The following is a 13,087-nucleotide window of genomic DNA, read 5'->3' as shown; positions in this document are numbered from 1 at the left end:
ACCACATTAGAAGAAAAACTTTGTTTGTGTTATAATAACCTGTAAATGTAACAGGTTTTAAAAAGATTAAAATTAAATATATTTTCAACTGCAAAAATATACCTTATAAACTTTTATATTTTGGCCAGGAAAATATATATTTTTTGCTGTTCACTTGTATTTATGTATGCAAGTGGAAATGTATTTGTTGCCCCTAAAAAAACAACATTTTTAAATATATAAGGAATGTTAAAAATTAACTCCTTCCCCGCCAGCGATTTTTTTAAAAGTTGCCCCCAGCATTTGTTTTGTGGTTTTCACAAAAGTTTCACAAAATGCCTTCAAGGAAAATTTTCTTCTAAAAATAAACATATATCAAATGAAAGAACAGACCCTCTGCTTTCAAACAAACAATAAACAAACAAAACGGGGGGAAAAGTTTTAACCTATCTATGTTTTTTTTTTTTTTTTTTTGCTTATAAACTCTTAAACTCTTATTTTTCTTTAACAATATTTTTAGCAAAAAGCTGAAATAATTGCATTTTTGTGAAGGAATTTTGTTAGAGTTTAGATTCAAAACGATTATCAAAAACATAAGAGTTTAAAATGAGTAAATATCGTTTTGGCTTCAGTTTTTTTTTCATAAATTGGGTAAGTGAAAGCCATCTAGTGGATAATCGGGGTATTGCAGATTAACATAAAAATTAATCAGGAACACTATTATGCTATCATTTTTTGGCGGGGAAAGAGTTAAATATACTTTCAAATTCATTAATTTATTTAATCAAGCTTTACTTTCTAAAAAAAATTTGAGCATATATTTTTAAACACATTTTTTGGCCAGAGAAATGTATTTTTTGCTGTATGTGTATTTTCTGTGCTACTCATAAAACACAAATTATATTAAATCACTTTTGATCTCATAAACATAAACAAATTATTCAAGTTTAATTATTATAGTGCGTTCACACCAGACGCGGAAGAGGCGGCAAGCGCCAGTGATTTACATGTTAAGTCAATGCAAAGACACGAATAGCATAACATTAACCGTGATGAAGTCTGCAGAGGCAGAAAAACAAAACAACAAAGGAGGACAATCATCATTGTTACACGAGACATCTTCGTACGTTTACAGGAATTAAAAGGATCTTGTTTGGAAGAAAGCGAGTGAGGAGGTTAAACAATCTGGTAAGTTTACTCAATTTGAGCAATATAAGACCCTCCCTTGATCCAAATTTACATGTAATTATCTCGAATGACTAGAATTTCACGCGCGAAGAAGCAAGTTTGTGCCGCCTCTTCTGCATCTGGTGTGAATGCACATAAGTTTCTCTTATTTCATACCAAAAAGAAAAACCTTGATTCCAAGGCATTGGGAATGGAGGGTGTAAATAGGTGTCATGTAAATATGGTTAAAGTCTGTAAGCCTACACAAAACTCAGTCATAAATGAAAAATACATACATTACTCACTGCAGGTGGAAAATGGCTCTGTTTTGATGGTTCTCTCTTTAGCATTTATTTAATCAGGAATGATATCTGTTTTTATAATTAAAATAGTTCAACAGTTTAAAATTATTTGCTGTCAAGTTTGTATGTATTTTATAGCATTGTTATTTTGGAAGTGGGGTCAATTCTTAAAGGTTTACCCCTCATACCCTTTTTAGGCAAGGTAATTAAACAGAAGAAGCTTTGACATTACAGATGATTTATTGTAATTAAAATGTATTAAATGCACAGCATTATATGTACATGAATACCAAGCAGACATGAAATGCAAGCATAAAGCTCAATTAAAAAGACTCAAAGTAAAAGCTTAAATTCTACAATCTTCATTGCTTCATATCCTATAGAAAACACAGTGAAAATGTGTGTCTGACAAGTACATAAATGTACAAGACTAAACTTTTTATGGTGGCTTTTTCATATTGGGCCAAAAATCAAACTTTGGAAAGCCTTTAAAAGTCTTGGCTTGTCAGCATAAATTTGTCATTATAATTATTCACACCCTGCTTTTCTCAAGGAATTTTTGAATTTAGTTTTGAAAAAAACCCGTAATATACTATAAGTAAGTGCAAATTTGCTTTATATTAAAAAAACAAAAACTATGAAGTGTTTAAAAAATGCATGACGTGACATGTTTGTAGTTATCAAATAACACCAAATATATCCTAATATATACAAATAAAAAACAAACCAAAATCAAAGTGCTCATGAGTAACACTTGGCTATATAGACCTATAACGATCCTTACACATCATCTATTTGTGTTTCATCTTAACATAACATTTGCCTTTAACCGTTGAAGGAGTGGCATGTGCCAATTTATCACCACAAACTCTCTAGTTTGTAGACTGTTTTCATGATCATTTTTGTATGACTATTCATGCTCTTAAACAAATCTTGCACATTCATTTTTAATAAACACCAATGTTTTGGATTTTTTATCTCTATATCCGTGTGATTCTCTATATGTCGCTATCATGTAATAAAAAAGGAGTAACCTTTTAAATAACAGAGAGGTTCGCACTTTTTACATATAGGGAAAAATAAGTTTGTCCTTGCATCCAACGCACATTATTCACAAAGTAAGTAAAAGTATAACTAACTCAATAATCAAATGAGAAATGTTGTAAACCGTAACTTGGCAATGTAATGAAAAAGTTTCTGTTATATAACAAACAACTTATCAATGCACTATGCAGTCAAAAAAAAAAAAAAAATGTTATTTTTAGTAATGATTGTTATTCAATTTTGTTAAGACATTTAACATCTATATATCTGACAGTCAGCATTCAATCCACAACTCTTTAAGAAGGCATTCTGAGGTCTATATATATATATATATATATATATGTATGGCACATACTGTACTTGTGGACATATACAGCTGTTTACTAAGTTCCTCTTGAGGCACATACCTAAGGCTTTGAAAGACAGAAACGTGCAAGATGTGTGTTAGGAGCAAAAAAACGTTGGATCAGTTTGAAATGCACAAAGTACACAGTGAACTAGGTCCCAAAAGCTAGCATACCTGCAGAGATTCTTTTCAGTTTTCAGCTGAATGTTGAAGCAAAGCTTTTTGATAATCGTCACATGTCCTAACTAACAACGCACCATTGCTTCTGCAATCAACATTATAATTTTTTTTCATAGAATTATTTTCCTTACAAGCAATTGTACTTACAGTCATTTACCCGAATGCACGTTTTCATTTTTGGGAAATACAATTGAAGTAATGCAATATTAATGCTCATGTTATATCTGAGCTACAATGCAAGCACCACAGTAAAATTGTGATATGTAATGATTATTAAATGTATTTATGCCACATGCTGCTGATTAATGTATATGGTATATGTACTAAGGGTCTGTTGAATGCTTTATTCTGAATGGTTGATAAATGTTTCATGAGTGTCAATTATTTTTCTGTAAAACATAACCTAACCATAACCTGTCAAATGTCTTAAAATAACCTCCAGAGCAATGTCTGTGATAACTGTGGTTTAAGAGGGTGCATTACTTTTAAATAATTCATCGGCCCATAGTATAGCATGTTGTGTATTTTATAGCATGAATGAATGTGTGAAATTATTATTGGACTGTACATAACGAAACGGCTTTTTAGTAGGCATGAACCCTGAAAAAATGTCTGCACCGAAAGCTGAAAATGGCAGAAAATATAAACCGAAAAAAAAGCACTCTGCTTGTACGGTTTTGCCGTCTTGTGATTGTGCATTGATGTATCTCTTAGGTTGGAGTTTACAAGCATCGAGTTGCATGTTTTTAAGTCAAGGTCAAGTCCTCCCTTGTAATGCAACAGGCTATCAAAAATACAGTAAGTGTTACCAATCATGGAGGTTGGCCAGTAACTGATGATGAAGTACACAGTACACAGTTTTTAGTAACTTATTCTAGACGGAAATGCAGCAGGTCCTGATGTAACGTAACAGAGGCTCACTGTCATGCTGTGTCTTGCCTGTTGTTTTCATTAAAATGATTGTGTATCTGAATTAAACGAAGTATTAACAAGGCCGCTGAGTTACTTACTTATTCATTTAGCTGACGCTTTTATCCAAAGCGACTTACAATTGCTATATATGTCAGAGGTCGCACGCCTCTGAAGCAACAAGGGGTTAAGTGTCTTGCTCAGGGACACAATGGTGTGTCACAGTGGATTCGAACCCGGGTCTCTCACACCAAAGGCTGCGCCATCACCACACCACCGAATTGCTGATTTACTATACTACTGTTTTGCATATACTAGTTTTCTAGAACTTTACATTATTTTGATTCAACAGCTGTTAAATTGAATTCTGTTGCACAGAAATACAGATGAAGAATATTTCAGTTTTTTTTTTTTTCGTGTTTTAGCCAAGTGCATCCAGATTTTTTGATTTCGGCCCAGAATTTTCATTTCAATTTTTACTGTCTCTCCTGATGGCAAGAATTATCAGTTTCATTCATACACACACACCCAATGAAACCTACAGCACACTGGGTCGTGGACCATAGCCTGTAGCAAAGTCCCCTGGGCTCATCTCCTGCAGAAATTTGGGACTGTCATAGTCAGATGACTTGCCATAATCCTGAAAAGACTCTTCAGACTCAAAATTCCCATCCCTTTCAGATGTGCAGGTTGTCTCCGGTTCCATCACTACTTCTGTGTGGGTGATGCTTGGGTCTTTCTCAGGTGGTGAAACGATAGGGACTTCGATATCTGTGGTGTCTTCTGGCTGTAGCAGAGGAAAATGACTTGCAGGTGACACTGGAGAGACAGGAGTTTCCAAAGGCTGGTGAATCACACTCCTTGGTTTGTTCGGAGTCATAAAGTTGATCTGTACACAGAGGAAGCAAATGGTTGTAAGTAGACGGAAATGTTCAAACAGAATATAGTGCAACAAAAAGTACATACCAGAACTTCAGGAATCTTGGGGATGCTGGACCACTTCTTGCAAAGCAGCCACACAAAACCCAGAAAAATGAAGAGAATCACGACACCTCCGCCTACTAAGGCTGCAATATAAATTGGCTTGTCTACAGGATAGACAATGGTACAGACAACATTATAGAAAATGCATCACTTCTGCACATCACACACAACTGCAAAATACACAATACAAAGCCACAATCCCTCCTCTAACTCACAACTGCAAATCCATCTAATGCTCCTAGTGAAACATGGCTAAACTTTATTAAGGGGACAAGGGAAAACACCAATTCTTAATTGATTAATTTGTTTAATATTATCAACACAAACAGAACATTTTTGTCTAAATGTGTCTGTATAACATAAGGGAGGATGGCACGGGCGGGCATATTTAGTTGTGCTCATTAACGCTTTCACCGCCATTGGCGAGATATCTCGTCAATTAAGAGAAAACGCTTCCCCGCCAATGACGAGATTTTCTGTCTTTCCGCAATACCGCTATTATCCACCAGGTGGCGCCCTTCCGCAACTTTTTAAACCCGGAAGTATTGCCCTATGGCAAGCGGCTGCATGTCCGTGTCTGTTTTAAAGATCGCTCTGAATGGGATCTCTATGAAAAGTCCGTCACAAAAATGGAATTATCTCTGCTTTTTGCTCAAAATGTGGTGTTTTTGCAGAAACCTACCCATATTCAAAAGCTGATTACAAAAGAACCACTGAAGGTGGAATGAAACGTTTTTTTTTGTTTGAAAGCAGAGGGTCTGTTCTTTCATTTGGTATATTGTATGTTTATATATTTAAAGAAGAACATTTTCTGGAAGGCATTAAACTTTGGTGAAAATCATGAAAAACGCTGGCGCTGGCTGGCAACTTTTTTTAAAAACGCTGGCGGTGAAAGAGTTAACAATGATGATGCTTGCTGTCAAGTCGATCAAACCTAATATGATGATCTGTTCAAGTGAACCTCTAGGATGATATGACAGGGAATAAAAAACAGAAAACAATATATAAAGTGTGAAATGGTCTTACCAGGCATCTTGGGGAGACAAACATTTTTGTTGAAAGTTGAAAACAGAACATCTCCTGTCGGTTCAAATGTTAAATCAATACACTTTCCCATTTCACTTTGGATTTCTGCAGTGCACAGCTCTTCATCGTCATAACAGTCAAATGAAGTCTCTCTCTGTGTGTGAAAGGACAAATCAGAGTCATTGCTATATACAATTTAAATAATACTGATTATAAAGGGGCGGATTGCCATCTCACTAGTCAAATTTTTGTTATAAATGTCATTTTCATATTCCTGAAGCTGTTCATGGAGATTTACATAAATAACTAATACACACCCATGCACTGTAGAGTCGGTTATGTTATACCACGAATTATGTATTTAGTCCATTTCAATTAATTTTGTTTGTAGTTCTACTATTCTTATTTTTGCAAGCTTTACATGATTGGAAATCTGCAAGACTGGATCATCGAGTGCCATAGACAATCACACATAATGACAATTTAGATCAAAATTGGCCTGCAGTACACCGTCTTTACAAACATGAGAAGCATAACAAATATAATTTGAAAATATAATTTTTTTATGTAGCTAGACAGTGGGAATATTCAGAGCCTTTTGGACAATGTTATAAGGTTAATTAATTAATCTCTTACCTCATCATGAGTCACTCTGTATGTGAACATCTCTGTCAGGCTTTCCTGATTATATGTGTTATAAGGGTGTGGAAAGGACACATTAATCTTATCCTTGTGGACAGACGTTTCAATGGGTGGAAAGTCAAGAGAGCCTGAAAAAAAAAACACAAAAGCAAATACTGCATAAAATACCAAAATACAAAGCAAAGAAGAATAAGGGTACACACACGCAGTCATTTAAATTCATTGATTTCATTAAAGGCACACAAGGCAAGTCTGAGTATTATTTCTCTACTAGCTGGGAGTAAATGCGTTCTATATCTAAGACTATACGAGACTGAAGGACACCGGGTCGGATGCAGCGAACTTGCAAGTGGGGTATTCTTCCTACAGATGGTAGGGGCGGGCGAGAGAGTCTTCATTCGTCATGTAATCGTCAATGTCATTTAACCATATACCGACTTACAAAGATGATTTATTAACATAAAAATGCTGCCTTGTGTCTCTTTAAGACTAAATCAATATAAAAGACTTTCAATACGTTTTTTTTCTATTGTAATGGACTCGTACAGAAGCGAGAAGTAATAATGTGACCACAGTAGTGCGTAAGTTCGCTATATACCTTGTTTTTCTATTGCTTAGACTACTACCTGCTTTGCTTATTAGTTAATAATATACTCGTTGACTGACTGCTTTGTGTTAGTGTTTGGTTCTTCTGTGTTTGGTAGCTTCCGGTAGTGTGTTTGTTAGCCTCTGTTAACAAGTGCTTTGTTTGTTTACTCCGTCAGTTCTAGCCAATAAGTGTTTTTAGATCGCAGTGTTGATACGTAGTTGTTATATAGTCATATTATTTACTATATCAGGTCAGAACCTAACCTGAACCTCTGGTTATAGTTTGAGTTTTGTACTAAGTTGTTTATGGGTGGTTGCATGGGGCTACATGGGGACCTTTTAGCAAGAGATCACAGGAGTGGCATTGTTGAATTACTGTAGCCATAGCCTCTCATACGATCGAGTTTGTGTTGGGAACCCACACAACGGCTGGTGTGGACCGATGCGACATTGGTAACTGAATGAACAAGCGCAATATCAGCTAAAGAGGTAAGGCAGAATAACCAAACATTTATCTAAATTCCACAATTATAGAAAATAATTATCTATTTGATTCATAAATACAAATAAAAAAAAATTTCTTTTGGAGTGTGACAAAATAATCTAAACTATCAAAAAAATCGTCTGCTTAATGCCTAAATGTTATGTAAATGTTTTAAGGAAAAACACAAGAATAAGAAAAAAATAATTATGCTCAAACCACTGAAAATCTTTTAACACATCAAAGTTCACCTGAAGTCCAACACAGCAGCATGCAATACAATACAATGCAATACAATACAAGAGCATTCATACACCTGGAGAACTTACATTTATGTGTGCCCTCATCAATCATGCTCTTGCTGTAGGTAAATTTAATGGAGACAGTTTTTGACACTTCCTGTCCATCAATTGCCTTTACAGTCACCAAGTAATTATCGCTGACATCACTTGTGTACTCGCTCATATCAAGGTACATCTGAGAAGTGTCAAATGTTTGGAGCAACCTACAGATAAATAAAGAGACATAAAGGGTGTCTGCTTATTATCACATTTACTCAAATAGAATGATTTTTTTCCTGGTTAAAATATTGCTTGTGACACAATTATCAACATACCCAGTGTAAGGTTTGATTTTTACATTAAACCTCACTTCGTTAGTTGGTGTACTGTAGTTCCAGTAAAGGACATTCACAAAGTTGTGACAAACAGCACTAATGTTTGTTGGAGGAGGAACTGTAAATAAAAAACATGACATAATGGTTAGATGTTGAAATTGTGCCCTAACCTTAACCTGTTGCTAACAGATTTCTAAATCTTAGTTTATAAATACAATAATTTATTCCAATATTGCTTAATAGGTATTGACGTTGTTTTAATAAGACACACCAAGTCAGTTCCCTCAAATATGTCCTGGACTATCAAGGCCAACCTTGACACACTTATGTTCCAAATTTGACATTGATCAAAAAGCATGTGCTTTCACAAAACTTAATGTGTTACCCAGTGAAATGAGATAAGTTAGTACAGCGTACATGGAAACCTTGGTTTTAAAGGTGTCCTAGAATGCATGAAGTTGGTTAAGATAAGTTAGTCCTCAAGCCTCATAACAGCCTGAAATCTTGTGTTATCGAGGTCATTTATTTTGAAGAAAGGAAGTGGTTGCTGGTGCGTGACAAAATTCTATTCAGGATATGCAGGTGTTACTCAATACAAACACTCAGCAGACATATCAGGCTTTAGAACAATTCATAATAAATCTTAATTATTTAAATACTTTTTGTTATATGTAAGTATCAAAAAATGTTGGCATAGCTTTCTGAAATTATAAAAATTATATATAAAGTATACTTTTTGTAATGATAATAAAAAATGGACATTGGAAAAATCATTTACAGTTAACATTAAGGTCGATGTCATGTAGGACATAGCTGAGAAAAACAATTTCTGAATATCAGCTTTGAAGAACTAAATTCACTGATTTTTATCAATAAAAAACGAATTAACAACCTTGAAATTGTTTTTACTTCTCTTAAAAGAGAAGTGAAATTTTTTAAGGAGAAACCATTTTTAGAGGAAGTTTAATGCTGCTGAACGGTGTGCATTCGTTTTGACAAGAGGATATGAAAGGAAAAGTATAATCACGTCTTTCTACAAGAGATCACATGCCAACATGTCCCATCTTATTTCAGGCTTCAGTACACTTTACTTTTCAAAGGCAAACACTAACAGAAAATACTAGTAGTTGACAATTTAAATTAGAAAAAGAGGAAAAATAGGTTGAATGAGGTTTATCTCGGTTCCTCATATTGTTTTAGACAAATACAAGACTCAAGACATCCTGAGCGCAATAACAACATGGCAGAGGTGTGCTGTTAAACAATAAAACCTGTGGTTTAAACCCACGCTGATTTGCAGCTGTAACCACGTGTGATCATGACACATTTTCACACACGCTCACATAAGGCATATCTGTGGTTTTACAAGTGAGACAAGTGTGAAAATAAAACCAAAGTGTTCACACCACCTTCTAAGAGCCATACTGTACATTCACTGCCCAAAACATTTAACTGTACAGTTAAGTGTAATCACACAGAAAGAAATAATGCAAACTTGGGTTCAACTGTGCGTGAAGAGAAACAGGAAGAAATATATGCATCAAGCACACAAAGGTAACGGCTCTACATAAAAATAACTCAAACAGGAACGCAATGCCCTACTGCCATTAATACGAACCACTTCTCATACAGTTGCTGTATAAAATTCACAATAAATGTAAATCTAACTGTAAGAAATAAACACAGGTAACACTTATTCTTACATTAGATAATGGTTAACAAATTATTACAGGTTCATATATTTCAACTGATAAAATTACATAAAGAAATAAACAGAAACGAGACACACAAGAACACTTTCATGAGAGCAAATACAGTTTCAAAACTCAGGGTCTATTCAATGCCATTATAAAGCTAAGAAGAGCCAGAATATTATTTAATATAACTACAAATATGTTTGACCTAAGATAGCAAGAGGGTGAATACATGATGGGGCAGGTGAACTATTGCTTTAACTTAAACGTATGCTTTCTGTTAGCTGGTATATTCAATCTTTCAGATCTTTCATCAAGTTGCAGATAATCAGCAAGAAAAAAAAACAGCAATCTTTTGTGTAACTACAGTACATAATTATCTCCATCTATCCCTTCTTTATACTCACTTATCCCTTCTCTTTTGAAAATAAATGTGTTATGAAGGGTTCATTCAGCGATACTATAGAAGAACTATTCAGTGTCTTTATTCAAGGTTTAAAAACATTTCTTTCTCACGATAATATGTAGATTTTGTCTTAAAAAAAGACTATTTGTGCTGTAAAAAGTTTCTGTGGATATTAAAGGCTCTTTATGAAACCATACATACAAATGTATTAACAATGTAAATAAAAAATAAAAAAGTAATTTCTGTTCAATAAACAGATTTGTAAATTTACAAATAAGATCACACGGAACATTTGTTCTCATAACAATAAAATAAAAACGACAGAGATATGTTGTGATGCTATCAACGCTTTTTAAACAACGTTTTAACAAATGGGCCATAGGCCTGTCTAAAAAAACTACTATTATTCTTTGTGGAAAAAATAAAGGTCTTACATATAAACTATCAAATCGTTCAATTGATTAGTTTTTTATTACTTTCATAGGAACTACATCCACAAAAGTAACCTGTTTTTACAGTGCAACATAAAAATGTATTAACTACAATGATCTCGCTAAAGGCCTGACGACAGAAATAAATCAGCTACATCGGATACTCACCGGAACAAACACCTCCATAAATCAAAACAATAAACAGCCAAAACAACAACGTGAGGCCTTTCGACATTGCGATAAACCGATTTTCCAAAGCTCCTCAGGTCGATATTATACGTGTTTCTTTTAAGTACGACGCATTTCCTGACCGTGTTATTATCGCTTGTGTTCAAGTAACAGACCCACTCTGGGTTGCCAAATACTCGAACACTTTTTCCTCCTGTCAGACGCACCCACGCAGATTCATTTAATGTATTATTATGTAGTTTAGTTTTCTATATTTAGAAGAAGAAGAAGAAGTTTTATTTATATAGCGCCTTTCCAAAGCTCAAGGTCGCTTTACATAATCAAATTTAACAACTTACAAAAATAGACATACATTTCATACAATACAAAAACACAAAAAGTTCACAATATTACACAGTTTGTCCGAAATGTAGGCAAAGATTTAATATAGCCTACGTGCTTGTAAAGATATGCATTTTCACGATGCTCTGAGTGAGACGTGTGTTGTTTTGATTATAGCCTATATGCTATAGCAGGATCTGGCAACCTGGTAACCTACGGTGCTTTCCAGTGTATCTGAACTACAAGCCTAAGGCGCAAGCAGATTATCTGAATGCATGTGTCAATATTACACATTATATTTTTATTACACATTATATTTTAGCTTGATATTTTGTCCTTTTATTTAAATGAAATTTATTTAATTTACAAATTGTTGCAATATTAAATAATAAGAGCTTTTACAGAGTCTTAGCTGACCCAGAGATCCCCAATATAAAACTATTTTTTGCTCACACATAATACAATAAGTTTATAAAACATGAACTAGCATTACTACATGATATACCATAATCAAATACTTATAAGGATTATTTAAATAATTATAATAATTATTCCTTTAATATCCACACACCCTTTTTCAGAACCTTCATAAACCCCAAGATGCCCTTAGTTAAAAACCAATGAATAAAAATACATTTGCATAATATACAGTAATATGCCTTCTGATTAAGTCTCTCTTGATCAGCTGAGACACACAGCATTCCTCACAGCAACCAGTCCAAGTATTGTACAAGAACTTCAAAATTATGGTAATTGGAAGAAAATTATCGAACACAAGTCAAGTGTGCAAAATACAGCTATTTTATCTAGACAAACAATTTTGACATCCTGTAGATTTTCCCAGTAGATAAATGACTAAGTGTAACTTAGTCAGAGAGTCAAAACAACTGGAAAAAAGAGAGTCATTCTCAATGATGATTGGCTGAGAAGACATATAACGTAAGAAGAGATGGAGTTGTGGCAAGAAGGGAAAGAGCAACTGCTGAAATCTCGCCAAATGAGCACTGTTTTATCCTAATCCTACCCCAAACCTAACCCTAAACACATCATCTCACAAAATTTAGGCAATATCTGTATCCCTTCTAGCCAAAACCAAGAGATAGAATAAACCCATACATGCATATACATTCTCCTCACAATTATGATGGTAGACGTAGGATCAAAATCAAATAGATCAGATAGATCAATAAGTATAGAAGCCCTATTGTTGTACCGACCATTTGAAGTGTCACAAAATTTGGAAATTATTGTACAATATGGGATTTTTTCATTATTGACCATACATCGTACAGAGGTCAAAATTATGGTTCAAATACGATAATTATCGTACATCTGGTAACACTGGCAGTATCTGTCAGAATTTAGTGTTGCGTATTTGGGTATCAGAAATTTGAGAAATCCCAAAGTTATTTACTGGACATGATGTGATAGGGTTCAACTTTACCAAAAGTCAGCTTATATCATTAGCTTTGGACTCTGACTCATAACTGAGATACAGTATACCTCTATCTAACTGGCTAATCTACTTTATGTGTTACTTTCAACTAATCATGTGCAGCAAGAATCTTTTTCAAGTTCTTTTGTTGTTTACATGTTTTAAAGTTTCATAGATATGGCTTGTACCATAAAGATGGTTAAACAAACTCAGGATTAGAGGATCAGTTTCAAGTTGACAAAACCAAACCAATGTGATTAGGATTGGTACCATGAAGCGTAAAATTTCTCTGTCAACTCAGGCTTCGATCCAGTGGTGGCTGGTAACTTCTTTTTTAGGGCGCATGA

At 34.2% G+C, this 13,087-nt stretch overlaps 1 protein-coding gene across 1 annotated transcript; it reads right to left on the bottom strand.

The window, feature by feature from the left end:
• Positions 1-1,669: 1,669 nt before the first annotated feature.
• Positions 1,670-11,155, bottom strand: ifngr1l (interferon gamma receptor 1-like). Its single transcript, XM_065249641.2, has 7 exons — positions 10,964-11,155; positions 8,265-8,382; positions 7,978-8,153; positions 6,574-6,707; positions 5,938-6,091; positions 4,894-5,015; positions 1,670-4,816 (listed from the first exon to the last, which is right to left on the bottom strand). Exons 1-7 carry the CDS (start codon positions 11,028-11,030, stop codon positions 4,466-4,468), a joined length of 1,122 nt encoding a protein of 373 aa, XP_065105713.1. The 5' UTR covers positions 11,031-11,155; the 3' UTR covers positions 1,670-4,465.
• Between the last annotated feature and the right edge of the window lie 1,932 nt (positions 11,156-13,087).

This window comes from Paramisgurnus dabryanus, chromosome 20 (genome assembly GCF_030506205.2).
Source record: "Paramisgurnus dabryanus chromosome 20, PD_genome_1.1, whole genome shotgun sequence".
NCBI lineage: Eukaryota > Metazoa > Chordata > Actinopteri > Cypriniformes > Cobitidae > Paramisgurnus > Paramisgurnus dabryanus.
This window is presented reverse-complemented; position numbering and strand designations above follow the sequence as displayed.

Coding starts and splice junctions, on each gene's coding strand:
- ifngr1l (XM_065249641.2), bottom strand. CDS start 11,030: ATGTCGAAAGGCCTCACGTTGTTGTTTTGGCTGTTTATTGTTTTGATT. Junction 8,154..8,264: donor AAAATCAAACCTTACACTGG/GTATGTTGATAA, acceptor ATTTATCTGTAG/GTTGCTCCAAACATTTGACA. Junction 6,092..6,573: donor ACAGAGTGACTCATGATGAG/GTAAGAGATTAA, acceptor TTTCACACACAG/AGAGAGACTTCATTTGACTG.